The 23,334-nt window shown below is 38.3% G+C and overlaps 1 protein-coding gene across 8 annotated transcripts in view; it reads right to left on the bottom strand.

The window, feature by feature from the left end:
• TNRC6B (trinucleotide repeat containing adaptor 6B) overlaps positions 1-23,334 on the bottom strand; it is a 126,030-nt gene that overhangs the window by 90,355 nt on the left and 12,341 nt on the right. For 5 of the 8 annotated variants that reach the window (XM_065742935.1, XM_065742941.1, XM_065742940.1 and 2 more), the window contains exons 2-3: positions 20,916-20,988; positions 15,298-15,396 (exon numbers count right to left, since the gene is read on the bottom strand). In XM_065742935.1, coding sequence (XP_065599007.1) covers positions 15,298-15,341 — 44 coding nt within the window. In that variant the 5' untranslated portion in view covers positions 15,342-15,396; positions 20,916-20,988. The remainder of the gene's footprint in view (positions 1-15,297; positions 15,397-20,915; positions 20,989-23,334) is intronic. The other 3 variants (XM_065742936.1, XM_065742933.1, XM_065742934.1) reach the window with 2 other exon arrangements.

Raw genomic sequence — 23,334 nt, forward strand, 5'->3', positions numbered from 1 at the left:
GTACTGCCAATAAAATTAATGCTTTACTACGAATGTAAAGTAACTTATGCTAGTTGCAGAGCTCTTCAAAACCATTATTATCTAGCATGCATATCAAAATCAAAATTACCATTTCAAAGGGAAGAGTAGGCAAATAATTTAGAACTACAATATGCCTGGGCTACAGACAACATTCTTGTAGGCCTAGACCCAATCTGTTTTAAAGCAACTAAAAAAAAAAACCCAACCCAAATCTACTTTGAATGTGAATCAGTTAGCTTTACTTCAGACACTAGGTAGAATTATCTGAAATGACTACAATCTGCATTATAAAAAAAAGGCCAGTACTAGGCTTCTTAAATAAGGCAAAGTCTCACAGAGACATCACCAAGAAAATTAATCACAGAGCAAGAAAGTAGTCATGAGCATAGGAACTGCTGAATACATGAAATAAAGATTAATTGGTAGGTTTTTATTGTGCAAAAAAAGCTAACAATGAAATGCCTCAGGACACTAGAAGGGGCCATGGGAACTTTAAGAAATTGAATATCAGGGAACTGGAAAACTCTGATTGAATGGGATGACTGTCAGAAACACAGTTGGGTGGTCAGAGGAGAACAGCTATGAGTGGTAGGCTATCTGGAGGCTGGTGAAAGGTGGGACGCTGCAGAGGTTTGTCCTAGGAATGATCTTTACATCTTAACCAATAACTTGAAGGGCCAACATGGTGTACTCTGGGCTCAGTCAATATCCCCAGGGGCAGGGCTGCCAAGATTTTATGTGAATAAAGCCCAGATCTGCATTAACACAAAGCAACATATGACCAATGCACACACAAGAAGGCATTTTGACAGCGGTGTAACAAACGTCACTTCTTCACTACGACTGATTTAAATAAAACTTATCACACTCACAGAAACAACACAAAAGGATATAGTTACTTGTTAAATATACTCAGAAGCAATTTGTTGTTGTACAATCATAACTTGCAACTCTGATTTTTAAAGTCTTTGTTGACTGTATGTTTTTACCTATCCATATAAATATGAAGATTTATTTGTGTACTAGAGGATGACAAAACAAACAATACAAGCTCTTCTGTTTCTGACAAGACAGTTTTTACACAGAGGAAGGGACAGGGCTGTGAGCAACCTGATCTAGTGAAAAGTGTCCCTGCCCACAGCAAAGCTGTTGGACTAGATGATCTCTCAAGGTCCCTTTCAACAAAAACCATTCTGTGATTCTGTGATCAGGCTATTCCGTAGGTCTGATCCAGCTTAGCCTCATTTTGCAGAATCTGATTGTTTCTTGAACCTGCCTCACCAAGGGCAAGTCAGGCCTGACAAACTTGATGGCCTTTTATGAAGGAGTTAGAGCATCTGAGGATAAAGGAAGACAACGACGTCATCTACTTGGACTTGTGTAAAGTGTGTGACACTGTCTTGCATTACATTCTGGTCACCAAATTGGAGAAAAATACATTTCATGGACAAACAATTCACTGGATGAAGAATTGGGCGGAGGGTCACGCTCAGAGAGTTGTGGTCAGTGACTCAGTGTCCAATTGGAGCCCATTGATGAGTGGTGCTCCCCAAGGATCGGTGCTGGAACTGGTGTTTTTTAACACCTTTGTAGGCAACATTGACAGTGGGACCCTCAGCAAGTTTGCAGACAGCACCAAGCTAAATGGTGCAGTTGACATGCTAGAGGGAAGGGATGCTATCCAGAGAGACCAGGATAGGCTTGAGAGGTTGGCCCATGCCAACCTCATGAAGTTCAAAAAGGTCAAGTGCAAGGTGCTGCACCAGGATCAGGCCTATTCACAAGCACAGATAAACATTGGGTGGAGAATGGCTCAAGGGCAGCCCTGAGAAGGATTTAGGAATGTTGGTTCATGAAAGACTCAACAGGAGCCGGCAGTGTATGCTTGCAGCCCAGAAGGACAACTGTATCCTGGTGTGCATCAAGAAAAGTGTGACCAGCAGGTCAAGGAAGGTGATTCTGCCCCTCTACTCTGCTCCTGTGAGACTCCACATGGAGTACGCTGACCAGTTCTGAAGCCCCCAACTCAAGAAGGACATGGAGCTGTGGGAGGCAGGTCCAGAGGAGGACCACGAAGATGATCAGAGGGCTGGAGCACCTCCTCTGTGAGGACAGGCTGAGAGAGCTGGGGCTCTTTAGCCTGGAGAAGAGAAGGCTCCGGGGGGATCTCATATGCCCTTCCAGTACCTGAAGGGGGCCTACAGGAAAGCTGGGGATGGACTTTTACAAGGACAGGTAGTGACAGGATGAGGGAAAATGTCTTTAGACTGTAAGAGGACAGATTTAGACAACATGTTAGAAAGAAATTCTTTACTGTGAGGGTGGTGAGAGACTGGAACAGGTTGCCCAGCGAGGCTGTGAAAGCCCCCTACCCTGGAAGCACTCAAGGCCAGGCTGGATGGGGCTTTGAGCAACCTCCTCTAGTAGGAGGTGTCCCTGCCTATAGCAGAGGGATGGAACTGGATGATCTTAAAGGTCACTTCCAACCCAAACTATTCAGTGATTCTTGTTTGCCTGCATATGGTGAATATCACTTCACAATCAGTGATGTGTATTTTCACTTTCAAACTGGAATTACTGAGGTGAGGGGCACTGGGCCTTTTGTCAGAAAGAGCTACACAGCTGTTCTGGTGCTCTAAAAAGCCTAGAATAAGCTTATAAAGTAAAATAATGCATACCCAGCTTTGCTTGACAGTTGAATGACAAAAGTATTTTACTGGGTAGTCTATCTTAATTTAAAGAGATGCCTCTGAAAACAAAATTAATGAACAAACCACCCAAGGAAAATTCTATAGATGCTATTCATATTTTCTAAAATTAGTTCTTATAGCCTTGCTAATTTATTCACTAGAGTTACTTCTGAAATCGAAGAAGTACATAAACACTAAAATATTTAGGTCTTATTTTCCCAATGACAATGCAGAAAGGATGGGAACACAATATTTAAAGTTTTGATTAAGCAATTACCAGAGGATGAACTGAAAAGAGGAACAGCACTCAACAGCCAAAATTAGCTGGAAAAATTATTCTTTTTCTCTTCCAGATACATTTATCTACAAAAAATGTGTATGGATGTTTCTTCCCCCAAGTAGTCTCTCAGCCTCTTTTCACTCTGTCATCACAGTATTGTGTCCAGCACTTTTCTGTTTGTTTGGTTTTTTTTTCAAGGAAGCAAGAGCCCAGATTCCCTACTAAGTTTCAGCTATATGAAGTGTACAAACTCTGTTAACTGCAAGCAAAGGCATACTTTAAGCCTCAATATAAAAGGAAACGCAGATATCCTGAATACACAGACATAGACTGGAAGGTGGAGGTAAGAGAACACTATTTTACCTATTACTTTTCTGCCAAGTAAGGAAGTAAAGCTGGAATGGCCAAGGGTCTGAGGCACTTTACTGTCTCAAAAGAACTGCAGGGGGAGCCATGGGTTCCGAGAATCAAAGGAAGTGCACCCCGCACCTGTTTCTCCTGGCAAGAGATGGTGAAGGCTTCAAGATTCTGGCAGCTGGAAGCAGGAACCAGAAATAGACCCTTAAACAGCAGAGGAGGAAAGTTGATAGAAAACCTGCTTTTATTAAAAAAGGAACTTCAAGTTGTGAAATTCATATTCTATTATTATTTATATTCTATTATCTTTCTTTCCAAGCATGTGAGCACTGTAATTTTTAAGCAAGCTTATATGTTGAGTGATCTAAACACAAAAAAAGTTTTATATAGATTTCCAAAGATACTCACAATTAAGACACTTCAATACTTAGTTTCTAAAGAATGAGATACACCAAAAGTGTCCTAGATGTAACAAATTAGTACTACTTCTTCCTCTCCAGAAGTCCAACAGCTGTTACCGCAGTTTTATTCTATTCTTTCTAAAAATATTTTCAACAAAACTCTAATGGATTTGATTAGGAAGTGTACCTAGTCTGGAGCTCCCACATAAAGCTCTGTTTGACATATTTTGAAGGATTAGAAAAAGTTTCCATGGCAAAACCCTTATCTGTCCTGAACACTGATGTCAGAAAGTACACTTTCCTAACAGGATTCAACATCTTCATTACATATCCTAGCCCTACAAAACTGAACTGAGCATAAGATAAACCAAATACTCTCTCAGGCATAAGACAAGCCCTTCTAAGAAATCCTACACTTCATTTTAAACAGTAGTTTTTCTTTTTTTTCCCCCTACACTAGTCATAGAAACACACTAATGCAGCTTCACCAGAGAGCTGTCGCTACCTTTTCCCGCCTTTTCCCATTCAACGGTTCCTTCTCTTTTTTCTTCTCCTATTTTACCTTTTAAATAATGATAAAAAGACAATAACCAGTCACTGGAGTTAACATGAGATGAAGTCTCAAAACAGTTTTCATTTATTAGCATCTCCAACGCATGAACTGAAAGCCTTATCTAGCATATCACTAGACTTCCTTCACTGTGGAACAATCAAGGTCAAAAAGCTGCTGTCTGCAGACTGCAGCAATTTACTTCCCATGCTTAAACTTAATTTAACACAGCCTGTTGCACGTCCAGCTTAAAACTGATACGTGTGGTGTTTCACAACTACTACTTTAAGAGCAGTACACCTTCCTACTCCTCAGTAGCAGAGCTACAGTAAACGTGCCATCAGCATTTCTTTTGTCTCACTAATGCTTGCTTTAAGTAGAATTTCACAACCTAATCATTAAAATCCAAGCAATTAGTCACTAGTCACTGTTGCTAGCAGTTGTGGAATGCCAAGCTGCTAGAAGGACCTGTCGGAAATATCAGACAGTTTGAGGTCTAACAGAAATGTAATCACTACCACAGTTGAAAGGAGAGCTGAGTCACCATTCTGCCTGACTTAATATAAGCATTTTGGAAAAATTGAACTAAGGGTAAATTTTACTTATTAGCAACAGATAAAACAATTAAACTTCATGTCCTTTAATAAAACCAGTGCAACTTAGCTGCAAACATTTTAATGGTTTTCTTAGGAATAAGTTTCTGTTCAGCGAGCTGGCACCTCAAAATGTGCATGGAATAGCACAAATGAGTGCCAGAGCAAACTTTTGAGACTGTACTCTAATTTCAGTACACAGATGAAAATATTCAAAAAAAGGGGAAAAAAACCCTTTAAACCCACAGTTCTTAACTTTCTCACTTTAGAAAAAAGAAAGGTATTTTCTTAGACTATGCACAGAAAAATCTTGGACACAAGATATGAAGAGAAGTTATATGAATTTTTGGACCCTTTCAGGTTTTTGCTGTACTGCACAGCATTGCAGCATTGCTGAATTTTCACTTGAACTTATTTCTACTATTTCCCCCCCCGCCTTGTGAAAGCACAGCCCCAGCACACAACAAAACACCAGCACAAGGTACGAACCAGCTCCTAGCCTACTTATTGCTTTCTTTAAGTTTCACATAAGCATCTAGATTGTGCATCTCAATGTTATTATTGTTATGTAGTCTTAACTGGTTTTCCTGTTAGTAAACAGAGAAATGAAAACTTACTGATGTAATCCTACTTTATAAATCACAATCGCATTCAGTATCTCCTCACTAATCATGAACTATTCTTCTGAATACTAACACACTCAGAAGTCACATGATTACTACTTGAAATCACTGATCTGATATCTACATTTGGTATATGCAGCCTAAGTCAGCTCAGTTCCTGACTCAACACTAACTATAAATGCCAACATAATAACGTACACCAAACATGCATTACCCTAACAGAGCAAGGGGACAGATTGCAATGACAGCTCAGTTAAACATTAAGAGTAGAGTTTATGTAACTCAGAATACGTAATTTGTGTGTCACTTAAGCATCATGCAGTGGTGCTTAACAACTCTAGAAATTTTCTTCTACAACCAACTCAAACTTATAATCTACACTTGCAGAAATAAACCATGCCCCATGTTCTATGCTAACTTCTGAGATGCTCATACTACCAAATAGTCTATGAAATTTGCAGCAGCTTGACATGAATTCCCTCTTAAGCTTAAAACAAATAGAAGTATGAATATTAATAGTAGGAGTCACACACTGGAAATGCTAAAAAGGTCTGGACTCCTACCACATTACTCTTTCCTACTGTATAGACAGGAGAGTTTAAAAAATGTTTTTTACTCATGTCTTAGCTGCAAAGTATTTCAAATAAAACAGGTCATCAACATATACAATAATTCACCTGAACACTTACCTGGAAGCACTCTGAAATACTCAGCTGTTTGCAGCACAGAACTGTTTTTCTAGTAACACTTTCAACCACCAAAGAGGTTTCTTCAAGTCATTGAAATTACAGCATGACAGGGTATCTAGAAAGCCATTTGAAATCTCCAACTTTGAAGCTAAGACAGCTTCAAATAGTAGTTCAGCAAATTCAGGCTCAAAATATATTAAGTATTCAGAATCTAAGTGCTCTCCATATCCTGCCACAGCTGATAATGGAGCCCACCCATAACGTGTCCTGTACATAAACAGAATGGATCTTAGTAAAACCTGGGCTTAATAAGAAATGAGCATGTTTCATTGAAATTACTTTCTGCATTATTCTTCAGATAAGTACCAGCAGCACTTCACATGACATGAATTCTATCTGCCTGGTACAACTCTGGGAAAAAAAAAAAAAAAAAAAAAACAGAAAAAAATATGTTCAATTTCCCAGATATTTAGGGGAAAATCTGACTTTGAAAGCCCTTGAACAATTTATTCCTGGTCACTACTTCTAGCAGCCACTTGTATGCTGCCTCATGACTATTTTGCCAACCCAGTTAACAGTTTATGGTACGGGTATAAACGAACTTGTTACAGCAGTTTAAACTGACATTTGTAAGAGGCTGATGTTTTAATAGACACACTGTTAATAACCCTGACAGAGAAGTAAGGAAACAACTGCTCCCTTCCTCTTAAGATTTGGAAAGCTAGTTTCTTACTAGCAAAGAAACGAAAGTGCAAATGGCACAAACAACAAAGAACTTTTAACGGCTTGAGAAAGCAGATGATAATCAGAATTACTGAAAACTAAATTACACTTCCACACTATGCATTAAATCACCTTCACTGGGCCATAAATACTGTTTGTTAGGACTGGCTGAAGTGATGTAAGCCAGGCAAAGAAGTGCTGAAATTATTTGTCCCCAAGAGATCTGATCTAACAGGACAGAACTCATTCTCTTTTCTGTGTTTACAGGAGACAAATCACTGTGTGGATTGTAAACACAGGAACTGCTACTGGCCCAGAAAGTCCCCGAGCAACAAATAGCCAGAGGCTGTGAGCCTTCAGCAAGTATACTTAACCCTGCTTTTTAGCCTTTTACTTAGGCATCCACTTTGGACGACTGTCAAGAACAAACAAAAAAGCTCCAGTTATCAGAATGTAAATCCAAGCTCACTTTAACCAAAAAAGACAGTGACAATGCTGATGGGTGGCTTGTATAATATTTTCCTAATTTCTCAGGGCTATTAAAAATCCATGAGATATCCAACAGACTGCAAAGCCACCGCAGCATCTGCACATCTCTGGGGGGGCATGTGAGCTTTTTTTTCATACTTCACAAACTCGTCCTCAAACAAAACTCAAACGTCAATAGAGTAAGTTATTTCTCTAGCGACCACAAATGAAAGCTCTGTATCTGTGATTTCAGAGCACCTCCACAGCATTTCTTAGCAATCTCATTCCACACAGGCTTACTGCATCAGCAGACAGCTATGGCATTCTCCTTTCTTCACAGTACTTTCTCCGTAATATACACTCTTGTCTACTAACCTTGTATCTGAATGAACTGACTTAAAACAAGTGGCAGGAAATGCTGTCCTGCTTTTAATGTTGCTTTTACCCTCAGGGAAACTGACATTGCACAATGTCTTTTTCGGAGTTCACTTATCCTTAGCTGTCCACACGCTCTCCGATCCACCATAATGAAGATGATCACTACTATTTTTAGTGGCAAGAAGAAAGGTCTTCTTCACAAACCACATCTCAGTTTTCTTCTGCATGGAATGAGAGGAGGGGAGAAAAAGGTTTAAGGAACCGAAACACACTTATGCTCATCTAGATCACCGAGTGAAAAAGCAACTGTGCTTTCAGAATCATGCAAATGTGTGAAGTCAATGAGATCACTCAGTATTACATTTTTTAATGAATCAACCCAACTGATCAGACTACAAATGATATGAACTGCAGGCTAAGAAAGCTTTTATTGTCCGTGGCCCAAGTTTCCCCCTAAATACTGTCTTCTGGCAAACCAAGGGAGAGAAGTAAGAGATAAGAATATTTCAATGCTTTCCCCATCAACAAGATTTTAAATAGCTGATTATATAGAGCTCTAACATGTCACATTGATACAGATTACAACCAGTGCCAAAGCCTTTGGAAAGCCAGTGCTGAACAGAAAGAGGTCAAAGAGCAGCATTCTGAAAAGGCAGTGGAAACTTCTCAAATCATGAACCAATAGTACTGCTTGAAAAGAGATTCTTCCTAAGCAAACCTAGAAAGCCAAGGCCCTGTCTCTGTCCAAAAAAACCATAAAGGGGCTACACCATGTTAGTTCTCAAAAGCAAATGCATCTTTTTAACTTCTTTTTCTAACAAATATTATTTGCTTCTTTGCTGTTGTTTTCCTCCTGTTTTACACCAACTTGTAATTTGCTAAAATTAGCTGAAGTTGAGATGCTGCTAGCCAGGAAAACATTACTGAAGAACGTATTTATGAAAAATAACCTTTAAAAGAAAGGAAAAGGTGAGTTTAAACTAAATTTTAAGACTGACGTATTTTTTTCCCTCTAGAAACCAGATGCACACTGTTCACTGGAATGATTCCATACTATTGTATATATCCTCCACATAGACTGTATATATGAAAAGGCTGCACCAAAGGAAAGTCTGACAACAGTCCTTACAGATCTTAGTCAATTCAGCCGATGATGGTATTTCCCAAGGGGAAAAAAGCCACACAGTTTTATTAACTTTCTTCTTTTGTATCTTATATGCACTTCAGAATGTACAGAGGACAGAAAATAGAGGGAGTCATCTTTCAGTTTTGTAACCCGTATTTTAAAGATCTTAGTTCTCACTATGTGTAAAGAGGTGTCACAGTACAGTCAAAGTGGCAAAGTCCTGTCCTTCATGCTGAATGAATTTCTGTGAGAACATCCAAAAATGTAAGCTACAAATGGCATCCCTTAACAACGGCTCATGCAGCCCTCTCTTTAATTACATGTTCTTTTTCACAAATTCCTCCATTACTTTACCTCTGAATGCACTGTTTTATAAGGCCAGAGGACCCAATAACATACAGTAACTTATAGCACTTTGCTACAATACCTGGAAAGGTAGAAAATTAGTTATAAACTGACAAACAGCATTCTTCTGCTGTAGAAAGGTCCGGCTACATAGTTTTGTTTTTAGGTCATTTTTGTTGGCCATAGTGTTAAAGAGAAAAAATGAAAATAAAATGCTTCCCTTAATGGATTCTGATAATTTGTCTTTAAAAATGAGAAGCCTGATGTAGCATTTTTACAGGATTTAAGAACATGTCATTAAAAGGAAGGAGAACTTTATTAACGTAAGATTTAAACCAAGTCCTTTTTCCACTGAGAGATGAGTAGACTTTTTATTTTTTGTCAAAAATTCTGTGTGCTCGGACCCAATCTTACACTTTGAGGGAAGCAGAAGGTATGTGCCTGCTGGGCAGAAAACCTCTCTGCTTCCAAGAGACTTTACAGGGTGTTTTATACAAAGACTCCTACAACTCACTTTCCAAATGATGGAAATGTACACTATATTTCAGGGAACAAATGCTGGAAGCTCTATGAGTAACCTCCCAGCAGAGCTAGAAAATTGATGGAGTAATGTGTTCCAAAAATATGGTGAATTATTTATAAAAAGCAAAAAAATCAGACTCTTCTGGACCCAAAGGAGAGGCAACAGCAACCTAAATTGAAAACTTTGAAAACTCTGACTTGACAGGTATTTACAAGGTTGAAAGTTCAGCTCTTTGTAAAAAGCCAAAATTGTCAAGTGTAGCAGAGAATACTGCAAGAGAAGCCATCAAGCCCATAAGCACTAGGAACCAGAAGCCAGTACTAAACTGGAAAACAGCTTTTTTAAAAAACAACAACAAAAACACAACCACTACGGTGACAAAGTGATTTGTTCAGTTCACCACTGTGTAGGCCCTTCACACTGAACGCGTTAGATTATTTAGCACCATCTAAACAGAAACCCATTTCTGTAGTACTGAGATGTGACAAGGTTTCAGACTTACTCTTAGCTACCTAAATATGATTTGCTTCTTACTACGTTAACTGTAAATCCCAAACAACAATACCAGCCTAAGTTTAGACAGTCTCAATCAAGTTATTATTGACTACCAAAAAATGAGTACAGCTTACCCATAGAGAGTGAAATACTCCTTATTTTAAAGTAATAGGTACCTCCCAACTGGCAACACTCCCTCCGATTAATGCTTCGGAATTTTAAGTTTTTGCTTATAAATATCAAAACATGTAATTTATCTAACCAAATACAAATGCTACTCTGGCAAGCTTAAGTTTCCTTATTTTCAACAGCTTAAATCTTTGAGTAAGTGTTCCATACTTTTTGACCTTTTCATTATCTCAATGTGAAAGCCTCCTGATAAAACAACCACAGCCATTATCAATAGTTCTGAAGTGATTTAAACAGAAAGAAAACGCTAGTTCACAATTGGACACCAAGAGGCAAGAAAAATGAGAACAGGCAGGCAACAACATAAGGAGAAGATTCTCACTAACAGATAAGAACAGGTGGGCAACTCAAAATAAAACAGTGAGTAACAGGTAGCTTTCTCAAAACAGTTTGATGAACAGCACTGAACAGTGAGACTGAACAACAGCAAAAGCTTTGATTTTTGCATTGCTGGTTTTGAAACAGACAGAATTAGCTATTTTTCCTCCTTTCTCTCCTACTACATGGAATCAAAACCACAATTCATAAACACCTTTCTATATACTACGCAGGTCACCTTCCCTCTTCTCTGCAAGTCCATAGGTTTTTGGTATGAACAATGAAAGATCATCAGGACGGGAAGGGAGAAATATTACAACACTTGATATGAACAGTTTAATCCATTTTTTTTGAAAGATGCTCGCAACTTAAGCTCAAAATTTCTGTCAATATTGAAATAAATAAATAAAAATCCCAAATCAGGCATAAACTTTTAGCTTCCCTTTGCAATATTTTACAGTAAGGGAACAACTGAGAAACAAAGCAGAACTGTTGTCTGGGCAACAGCCCTTAAGAGATGAATGAAAACAGCAGAAAAGAAATCAGCCACAAAAAAGCAGCTCAGTGCTTGTTGATATTTTCAAAGTATTGAGCCTGTTACTGGAAAGAGCTCAGTAATCATATGTCATCAATCAACTCACATAAAGCATAATTAGAAAAAGAAATCATAATCCAAGGAGCAGGAGAGATCACTGGGTTCAAAGAAGAAACTTCTTACAAAGAATGGAGGAAAAAGAAAAAAAAGATGCTGAAAAGACAAAAACCAGACACCTCCCCACCACCGAACTATTCCTATAAAGTGAAAGATACACTGCTGTTTGGTATCCATGCTGATCACACAGATAAGATAGGTCCAATATTGGCTGTCAAATAAGGCTTCCACATCTGTCAAAAATTAACTATCTTTAAAAAAACAAACAAAGAAGGAAAGCCAAGCGTATTTGAAAAAGGTTACTTTAGTCTGCGTTCTTTTCCCTGTAAGTGGAGTTACTATCATCTAATTATTGGAAACAAAAGTGTGCTATCGACAACAGCCTGCAGTCTTTACTATGCTGATGTTATACTAACAGTAAGTGTGCTTTCTGACAGACTGACAACCTGGAAAAAAAATGTGAGATCTAACAATGGAGCCAGTTCAGATGAAAAGCCCTGGCAAGGAAGCCATCAAGACAGTAAGGTTCACCATGTCCAGCCTACAGGGGCTTGTGGGGAGAAGGAAGCTGGCTCTGCTGGAAAGCAACCCTGGAAAGAATTAATGACCAAAACAAATAAATAAATAAGCAACCCTGGAAAGAATTAATGACCAAAACAAATAAATAAATAAAAGCGTGGTGTATCTTTCTGCTCCTACCATATGACATTGAGTGGACACAACGTTTAAAGCTTTTTTAAGACTGGCATCATAAAAACATAAATTCTTTCAGAACCCAAATCTCTATATTCAGATGTTCATAGTATCTCAGTGAAGGATAATTTTGGTATTCTCTCTGAAACCCCAGAATATTTAATTCAAGCCTACCTCTACCTATAATAGGAGAGAAATTCTGAACAGTGGAAAAATACCCACCAGGCCCCTGAGCATTCTGCATTTTGAAAAGAAAAAAAAAGCATGGAGCACAGTCACAGCAGGGCCATTTACTACTTAGCAGAAATGCTTCAAGCATAGCTGATATCAAGTCATTCCAACATGTAGGACTGGGCCTTTGTCATTTGAACATAAAGTGGCTTTTAACTTTGACCTTACGTAAAAAACATACGATCACCTTATGTAACAAGATATAAACAAAAACATATAAAACCAAGTTCAACCATTTTTTCCTCCATCTTTTGCAACAGTAGCCTCAGTAGCGGCACTGAAGGCCTGCAGAGTGAAGAAATAATTTCAAGGAAGAAACCCTGCGTGCATTACTTTCATAGTTATTCTGGCAAAGCCAATAAAAGATGCTAGGAATGACCACACAAACGCTAATTTCTTTCTTTGTATCACTTGCACAAATCTGTTTTTGGCTAGAAATGAGTCATCCAGAACAAAAGCTAAGAACAATGCCTTAACCGACCTCATATAAGATATAATCAAACATACTGTTAGTGAAGTAGCTTGAACGTGCTTAATCAGTAGCAAGTAAAATCATAATAAGGCCTAAGAGCTGCAGGCTCAATTTCTACAATGTTTAAGAGAAGAGCTTCAAAAGAGCTGCTAATATACCAAATGTCCATCTTGAATGCATGCAGGAAATAAAATGCTAGAAGATGTAGATATCATTTACAGGCTGAAAGATCATTTTCTACTGAAGGCCAGAGAATAGGTAAGTTATGGGAATTACAGAGTGTAAGCTGGGGAGGAGTCCAAAAGGATCGCTAGGATTTGAATGTGGGTATAAACACCTAGAAAAAAAAATACCTCACAGAAGATCCACTGATCTGAACAATATGAATATCAATAATCAGATATCTGGGTTTTATTTACAGCATAATACTTTTGAATGGATTAAAGGGGAGAAATGAAAAAAACAAGATATTAAATAATTGGTAGTTATATTAATGTACTTGAGGAACAAAACTAGTTTCTTCAAAAAAAATCACCTTATCTACTTTGTGGAGAAGAAAAAAAAAGTCTTGAAGCAAGAAAAGAGAAACTAAACTATATTACTTAAGTCTTACTTCTTAGAAAAAAAAATCTCTATGAAAATGGCTCACTAGATCACCTAAACACTTTTAAATGAAGCACATCATTTAATGATACAAAACTATACAGTGAAATATACGTTACTTAAGTTTTTCTAGGACAAACCCTTCATCTGTTACAGTTTAAAGCTCTCCTGATACTACCATTTACAGACAAAAGAAACATTGGAGCATGCACTTCGTTGTGTAGTCCCACACATCACAGGATGTTGGAAGGATCTAGAAGGACTAGATGTACTCCTGAGAAGGTTTTACTTAACATATACCTACATTGTATAGCTCTAAGTCCAAGTCTCCAACCTTCTCTAAATGACAAGTGTTTTATAAGCACATGCACATAGGTATCTAAAGTCAGTTTTAAAAAAACTTCATTTGGAATTTAAACTCTGTACTTTTTTGGAACTTTTGCACTTTTTAAGCGGGATAAAGATTATAATCTTTGCCATTCCAACTACAGTTAAACCCATCAAAGCAAAGCATGCCTTTTACTGGAGGAAAAGAGTAGATTTCACAAGAGCATTACTTCAGTCTTCTTGCCACACAGACAAAAGAAATAGAAACAAAGCTCTAATACATATACACACACACATACACATGTATAACACATAACTTTGTGTGTGTGTGTATATATCCATATACAAGCACACATACACAGATTCTGTTTAATGAAAATGAAGCACCGATGACCATGCTGTTGAACACAACAGTTAATTATAGCATGATGTTTCCTCTCATCAGGATCCTCTGCTGGTACTTGTAACCACATTCTTGTTAAGAGAAGCATCCGACCACCTGAGTGGGTGCAGGCGCATCCACAGATATGCTTTCATTTGTCAGTTCCTAATCTATTGAGTCTTCCTTCAAATCCATCTAAAATTAACACAGTTCCCAAAGTACACATGGGACAATCAAGTTATTTCTATAATAATTAGTCACCTTCTAGCATGATGACAAGAGCTTAAGCAATGTTTTGTTCTATTGGAGCATAAGACTATAACACGCCTCAGAAAGGCACAGCCTGATAATGACAAATTAAGTCCTGCAATTATTCTTTTTTTCAGTTGCAATCAAAGCATGTTACAGGTAAACTACAAGCTAACAATGATTTGGATTTTCATACAACTTCTGAAGCTGTATTTCAAAATGTGTTAATTTCAAAGTTAATACAAATTGATTGAGAGAGGACTGTAAAATAAACCCATTAAAGATATGATAGTCACTATGACATTATGTAAACCAAAGTCACTCATGACTCAACATCTGCATCTTCAGGAAGTTGGTCTTAATAGCAAAAAGCAGGACACAACCAACATTATATTCAACAGCAAGCTTTACAGCCTTGTCTCAACAATGTATGTCTAATATAAAAGATACCTTTAAAGGCAACAATCTCTCCAGCCTCACAACAAAGCACATGCTGGCAAGTGCAAGGAAATGAAGTGATCAAGCAGTCAGTAATATAAACACTGATACCTGCACCTAAGAGCTCACTCAAATGCCTAGTTCTTCAAGTTAGTTAGTTGACATGGTAGGTGTGTAGGACAGAAACCTTGACAAACCCCTCCAGTTCTAACAAACACACACAACCAAAGTTAGTAATTCTTTTCAAGAGTTTCCTCTTCCTGGCAGTGCCCTAATGCAGACACTTTCAATCTTTAGCAGTCTACCAAAAAAAAAATCTGTGTTCCTAAAAGCTTCTAAAAATGTTATTTTTAAATGTCTCCAGCATCATAAATATTGTTTATTGCATGCAGTTATTTATTAAAAATGTCAACATTCACTCCACGTATTTCCCATTTCAGCCAAGCAAGCCCTTGATCATCCAAAATACTCTACTGTTTACCTCACTGACCTTGGGACTGCCTTCCTCCAGTATTTCTCCCTCATCAGTTTGCATGGGAACAGGATCTGTGCAAAGCTCTGCAGAAATGCAAAATACTGCCTAAAAGATAAAAAGAAATACATTTTTTTTAAAGAATTATTTGCTGCCTTTAAAAATGTTACGCGAGATTGCAGTGCACATGAACAGTAACTCCAGGTTCTGACCTTCTGTGTTCACATTCTGCACATATTCCCTGAATTTATGTTTTCAATAAACAAGTAAAGCATCTGCTATTAAGTAGAATTATACCTTATCCTGAATGAACAAAAATCACCTAGCAGGAAACTGGTGTCTTTTTAATGTTAAAATATGCCACTGTTGAGTATTTTTTGCATTCATTGTGTTCACTGATTAAAGCTATGGACAATATGGAATGATCACAGAGTAGAGTTGATCAAATTTTTCTTACAAGGAAATAGCTTTTGTGCAAATATAAGATTCACAGATTCAGCTCACAGTGTACAGGTTATCAGCCTGAAGAACTGCCACGACAACCAGCCATCCTAGAAGTAAATCTGAATTTTATTTCAGGAGATTTTTCTTTGACTTATTTTAGAAATAAATATATTTTAAGCTCTAAATGGTTCAGGAAACAGATAAAGTCATCTTTATGTCACTATTTCTAAACTAACCAAGGCCAACAGCTTCCAGCATTTTTAGTGTTCAGCAGTACTTGGTAACTTTTGAAATTTGTCTGACAGTGTGAGTGCATTTCCAACTGAATGAATTCTACATCCCAAATTCCTACCTTAAAAACTTAACTTACTGACAAATGCAATACGGTTAGAAAGACTTTGATTAAGAAGTTCAGAACATCTTTCACTCTTTCAGGTGTAATACAGGATAATTCAGAAAGGCAAGATATCTGCTATTAGCAGATCCACAATATTCCAATTCTGTGGAAAGTAAAGGCTCACACCAAGCATAAAACAATAAAGCAAAGAGTTGTTAGCTTTTAATAACTGTCCCTCTCAAGATGCTTAACTCCCCAGCTGCACCAGCACATAAATGCCCTTTAAAGTCTCTCCATGTCATATTTGCTCCTCAAACTACAGAGGTGCTGACTTCAGTATCACCTTCATTGAAGCAATTCCAAGCCTGAAAACAATTTCAAAAGCACAAGCTAAAATGAGGGCAAAAAAGAGAAAACTTATAACTCTGTTATCTAGATACACCTGTCAGAGTTAGTGCCTGTTCATAAGCTAAGGCTGTACTGTCTTCTGTATTTTGTGCACAGGCAGAAAACATCTTTCATGACTATTTAGTTGGCGCAAGAATTGAAGAATATGTTTTACAAAGAAAGGGCCTGAAGCTACAAAATGCTGCATACAGCTTATCAAGCCTTGCAACCAACGAACTGTTATGTTCATTAATATTACACAGACTCAGGCAAAGCAGCAGCATTTTTCACAGACTCGCAGCATAGTAATGCGCTTTCCTGGGTAAAGATGAAGAATAAGGAGAACTCTCACCAAAACTGTCTCCCTCTTTCTTTTCACAGGGTGTGAGAGACCTCAGAAGAATTTTGCCCTACTATTACGGCAGGTTCAGTTACAAACAACTTTATTTCCTCTTTTCAATGAATGCTACATGTTTGAACTAGCACTGTCACTGCAAATGTGGTGCTCTACCTTACCCTATATCTTCTCATGCTAGCACAAGGCACAACAGGTATAATCTCCCAAATTAAGAAAATGCAAATATACTGATCCTTCTCAAACCTGAAGATGTAGCTTAACAAGTCAAACATGTAATGTTTGTCCAGTACCACCTCCAAATGTTCAGATGGGACTTAATGAAATAAGCTGACTGAGAACCAACACATGCTGAAAGAGTTATATCAGCTAGCAGTATACGAAGATGCATTATTTTACCCATTTGGTGCCCCAATTCATTGCATGCAAGTTAACTACAAACACAGTGCAAAACAATTCCTTCTAGCCCAACACCAATCAGTGCTCTGGAAATATCTCCAGCTTTCATCCCCTTCCCAAAGTTCTACTGTAAAATAAGAAAGGAAGCATGATACAGGATTAATAGCAGATTAATCTATATTTCAGCCCTGTCTGCAGCATGTCACTGGGGAACATTAATACACATAAGACTAAAGTTTGTCACTTTAACAAGGAGATTAAGTAAACAAAGGCAGGAACATCAAGTGAAATACTGTATGAAACAATCCTAAAGGAACTGGGAGTTAGGGTCTATTAGCAGTGAAATCCCTACACACAAGACACGTCTGTGCTGGAATAACTTCCTTCCTAACAAATGAAGTCTGATAAGGACAGATCGTGGGGAAATTACAACTGCAAGACTGATAGAGAGTTATTCTGCCAGCAACCAGAAATCTGAAGTACCAAACGGTATGCTAAATGCATATCATGCATGCATCCATGATTGCCTGTCCATACAGGAGTTCTCCAAGCCTAACTCCCTGACCACAGCAACGGCTCCAGCAGTCAAGGGATGGGCCCTGTCCATGGTACTTGGCCACACTTCATTTTCCAGCCCGACCTCAATGCTGCAGGGGCACAAACATCCACACCTCACTTGGCAAGATCACGTTCAAACCATTGGGAAGCTCCACAGATTGTTAGACAGCATACAGCCAAAGAGCCAGAATGGCTTTGGCCACAAGGATTGCTGTGGCACCAAACCGACTTCAGATCAGAATTACAAGAAAGATGGAATTTGAGCTGCAGAAGAACTGAAAGAAAGTCAGGACAAAACAAGACCACCGTGAGGATGTGTCACTGTTCATTAAGAGTGCTAGAATAACTCCAATATGAACCTCAAAAGAACTGCTATGCCTGTCTTCTGTGATCTCCCCTACTACTAAAGGAAAGGGGCAAAAGTTGACATGAGCTTTTATACACTGCTCCAAGAAAATTAAAAAACAAACAAAAATCAACTAATCATCTTAAAAATAAAGGAAAACAAAAAGAAAAATAAGTAGAGCTATTAAATAAAAATAAGAAAAAAACAGAAAGGTTATAAGAACAACAGTAAGCAAGCTGTCTCATAGAGGAGAATCTATACACACTAGAATAATCCATAGGTCAGAGAATGGAGTAAGAAGTGGAAGCAGCTGCAATGGAAAAGAAGAAAAAGAAAGATGAACTTTTCGTTTCCCCCACAATTCATATACAACTCATGTTTTATTAGCTTTAATGTTCAGACATAATCAGCTTTTACCACTACATACAATGTTCAGCTAGCATAAAATCATTCACATGGGATGGAAAGAAGCTGGGAAGCTGGAAGTTTAAAGGGTCTAATCTGAGGGAGGAGGGAGAGGAAATAAATAAATAAATAAAGATAATGATAATAATAATAATAATCATCATCATCATCATCATCATCATCTTGCAGCTGGTACAGGAAGAACTTAAAGACCTGAAGCCACAAGACTGCAGGAGGAAGTTTTGCAGAGTACTATGAGTACTATCCTTCTATTGTACTTTTTCCTGTGGCTTTTGGCTTTTTTCAGGATACAAAATACAGAGTAACAAGCTACATGTCCAGTTCAGTACTATAATTTTTACGTACTTCCCTTGACTCCCTACAAAAGGAAGGATTCATACAGCCACTAGCATAAAATTGCTGCATTTCAAGCTTACTTATTGCCAAAAGCAGTGTGGGGATTCCTGAATCTGAGAAAGCATTTCTGTGGCAGACTTTTGTAGTAATCATTACAACTGAGGATGACTTCTCAGCCAAGGAAGTGACTGCCTACTGCCAGCATATGAAAAATCAACACAGTTATTTCATGTTGTTGGCAGCATGAAACCTCTTAAGTTTCTGAGCAGAAAGCTAAAGATCACACTCAGGGTAGCCTTCTTATTTCATACACGGAGGACAGAGAGGCAGTTGTTACTAAGGTCTTATAAGACTGAAAAAGAGGCCAACAAAATGAGCAGTAATGTGATCCACCATGCTCCCTGGGGATAAAGTTACATGAAGTTCACAGACAGTCCATTTCGAGTTCCAGATCTGACACCTATGAACAAAGCCACTCTTGGGAAAGGTCTAAGTGTGACAATCCTCTTCTTCCATTCTTGCATATACACACCAAAACCACTTCAGACGGGACTGAATTCCCTCAGCCTTTCTATTCACCTGAGGTCTTCTGGAAATATTTACGAGCTGCAGCATGAATGAAGAACACTCCAGGGAAAGCCTGACAAATGGTGTACAGGTACATCAACATTCACATAGCAGATGCATATCTAAAGTTAGTAACAGTTTTAAACTCTAAAATATAATATAGTGATTAGAAAAGCTAGGAACACTCACTAATGTGAACTTGCTATCATTCTTATGAACTTTAGTGCCTAAGATAATATTATCCTACCATAAAGTAATATGGCTTTGAGCCAAATCAGCTTAATGCTTAATTCTATTTGTGTTCCATCACTTTCTGAAGCAAAGAAGTACAGAATTTATTCAGTGTTAACAGGATGATGGATACAGCTACCAGTCATAAATACTGTGTAAGTACTATGGTGGAGAGCAGCCATCTCCTTGCTACTGCATTCTAGAAAAGTCTGGCAAGTAAAACCTAGCCAAACTTGGATGTACTTACAAATCCCAAAAGAGTAATGCTGATGAACGAGGTATTTCCTCAGCCTGACTTTCCCCCATATAGAAAGGTCTATTATTTAGAAACACAAGATCCCTCATCAGCCAGGGAGCTGGAATCCAAACGTTATCAAATTTGATGGTCGCCAAGTAGTCATAATCAGAACTAAGCACCTTATCTAATTAATACATGGGTCTTTCAATACTATTTCTTCAGATTGCCAGCAGCAATCACAGAATGAAGAGGAAAATAGTGTCTTTCATATGATAAAAAGAAACACTTTTTAATATAAAATCAGTTGTGGTTCCTATGCGTTGTGAAGTCTGAATCAGAAATGGCCCATGGGTAAACCCTCAAAGGATAGCAAGGCTGTCACCATTACAGATGAGAAAGCGCCTTCGGTTTTTGCTCACCAAGAACACAAAGTGAAACAAGCACACAAATGCTCTTCAGAACACAGTGAACTTGTACACATGCCATCCTTGAAAACAGGAGTTCAAATGATGGTAGTACTGTACAGAACTATGTCTTAAATGAGACTTTTTTTTTCTTATTAACACAACAGTTCAGTAGATTATTGCAACACTAGACTTTATGTATGTATGCAGACAAAAATCTGTTAATTTTAACAAGTTTTTGTCATTTTAAACGAGAGTTATGAGATACAAGATAGAAGCAAGAGCATTCAGAAGACAAATAAACCTTGAAGTTAAATTAATTGCTTGTAGGAACTAAAAAACTTGCAGATATCAGTGACTTTGAAAAGGAATTAATTTATGATGAGATTTTATAGAAAGCCATCATATAAATCAACTGTAGCTGATATACACAAATCCCATCAGGCAGTTACATAAAATCTTTCATATCCAAACCCCCCAGAAGTAACAAGCTAGAAAATACAACTGATGCTAGCAAATGATTAAAAACTAGTATGGGTAAACGTTCACCTCATCTCCAACTTAAAAGAATGCAATATTGAATTTAGGTTGATTTTTACCTTTGACAGTTTCCAAGGGCTGCCAAAGCCCACAAGGATCCGTCCTGGCTACATTCAGTGCAAAAACAAAACCCTAGAAGAAGACAAAAATATACGTATATTTAAAAAAAAATAAATCAGACAGCCAACACAGTCTTTACCAGATAAAAACCACACAGAAATGAAAGACAGTCGCCTCTGAAGCTCAGCAACACTTGCTCACAAAATATTTAGAAAATGCCATAGTTATCTTGTGAGATTATGTGGAGTAAATAAAAACTTGTAATTGCAAGAGAGCAACAAATGTTCTTCCCCTCTTCCTCAATGTAATGTATGCAGTATTGTGGAGATGTGGAGGAAAAAGAGCTATGGTTACACACTGTTACTCTAATCCTTTCTCTTCACTATTCTTCTACCTCAACTGCCACAATCATCTAGGAAATTCTTATCTGAAGGCAAGAAGTTTACATATTGCAAAACAATTTATTTTCTGATCCTTAGGGTCAAATTTCAGCAAACTTAGACTTCCACAGAATAAAGCTGTACCCCTACTAGAAATGAGTTTTAAGAATAGCTACCTTCAAGAAAATGCTAAAACCACAGTAGAGTTTATTAATTCGAGGTAATTATTAATCATCGATCCCCAAACAATTAAGCTAACAACCAGTTTTGAGGAAAAAGATAAGAAGGATGCTTATCCTATGACCCACCAAGCCATTTAAGAGGCAAGACTATTTAATGAACATGGAAAGCAAGCTAACAAGCCACCAGAATAAATTCTGCATGCTGCACCTCAACATTAAATTCTGCCTAAAAATATATCTTGCATAGTATTGCATGACAAAAACATCAAACTGAAACCAAACAAGACATTCCTCTTCTGAGATTTTTCTGTTGTTACCAAAGTCTGTAGAAACCTTGCCACTGCAGCTACTTGGCGGGGGAAGGGGGGAAATAAAAACCAACAACAAGAAAACCTTTTAGTGGTTTAACTCAGCAGGCAGTTAAACATCACACAGGCATTCATTCAGTCCCCACCACAAGTGGGATGAGGGAGAGAGAACTGTAAACAAAATAGAATTCATGGATTGAGATAAAACCTATTTACTAAGACACAAGAAGAAAACAGAGACAAATATGCAATGGTAACTACACAGATATAGCCACAATGCAATTACTTGCCACATGCTGAGTGACACCCAGGTAACAACACAGCTGCCTGCCAACCACCATCCTGCCAACAACACAACTGCCCACTATCTGCTGCCCACTGACAACCAGCAGCCTCAGGGCACCAGCTGCCCCTGGACAACCCCCCCCAGTTTCACAGCCTTCTCTTCTGTACGATGTCAGGAGGTACAGAATACCCCTTGCATAACTCAGGCCAGCTGTCCTGGCTCCACCCTGCCCTCTGCTGCCACAGCATAAAGGCAGCAGTTCTTGCCCATCACCTGGCCAGGCACCAGGTGTGCACTCATCATATAGCAGCAACCAATGCAGTGGCGTGCTATTAACACTATATACACATAGATACACATTGTCATTTTCTCGTTATTATTTTCTCGTTAATCTCATATTACCCTTTTCACAACAGTTTTGACCTGCTTGACTTATTTTGAACCATTGTCTGTAGGTACAGGACTGAGATGTTAGCCTTCCATCCAGAAATGAGCACGCAAAGTAGTATTGTCCCACAGGCACAGCATGCTATCTTTTTAATCCCTTTGCAATAGTTTTCCAAGTGAGCACTACCACCTTAATGATACAGTGTCCCAGAGGTGGCAGCAGCCTCACATCTAAAGTGAGGATGATTTTGGTTTTAGTTGTTTTTTGTTTTTTTTTTAAACCAAGCAAGGCATTTTAAATTGTTGCTACAAACTAAGGTTCTGAAGACAGAAGCCTAATAAAACTCTAACTCACAATTTATTGTGCAATAAGCAAGTGCATATCCACTCTATAGTTTGTAAATGCTCATCTTTCCCTACTGATTTCTAAATGCTATAGAAGCGAAAACAACTGCCCAATTAAACCATTATTTATTATCATCCACCTCCCTGAAATAGCTCCAAAATATCCAGCAATGCCATTTAGAACAGTATTATTTATCCACACAGTCCAGTACACAACACCTTATAGGTGAGGTAAAAGACTGTTGCTAAGACTAACACCTGTGCCACTTCTGACAGAAAAAGATCTGAAGGTGGAGGATAGCACAGAAAGCCAACATTTAACAGGCTGCATTAAAAGGGGTGGCAGCAGGTAGGGGGAGGTGCCTCTGCCTCCCCACCTGGAGTACTGCATCCAGGCCTGTGGCTCCCAGTACAAGAAGGATGTGAAGCTATTGGAGTGGGTCCAGAGGAGGCCACGAAGACGCACTGAGGGCTGGAGCTCCTCTCCTATGAAGGAAGTTTGAGGGAGCTGGGCTTGTTCAGCTTGGAGA

Source organism: Cyrtonyx montezumae, unplaced genomic scaffold (genome assembly GCF_038088225.1).
Source record: "Cyrtonyx montezumae isolate F1298 unplaced genomic scaffold, pur_monq_1.0 scaffold_3, whole genome shotgun sequence".
NCBI classification, from domain to species: domain Eukaryota; kingdom Metazoa; phylum Chordata; class Aves; order Galliformes; family Odontophoridae; genus Cyrtonyx; species Cyrtonyx montezumae.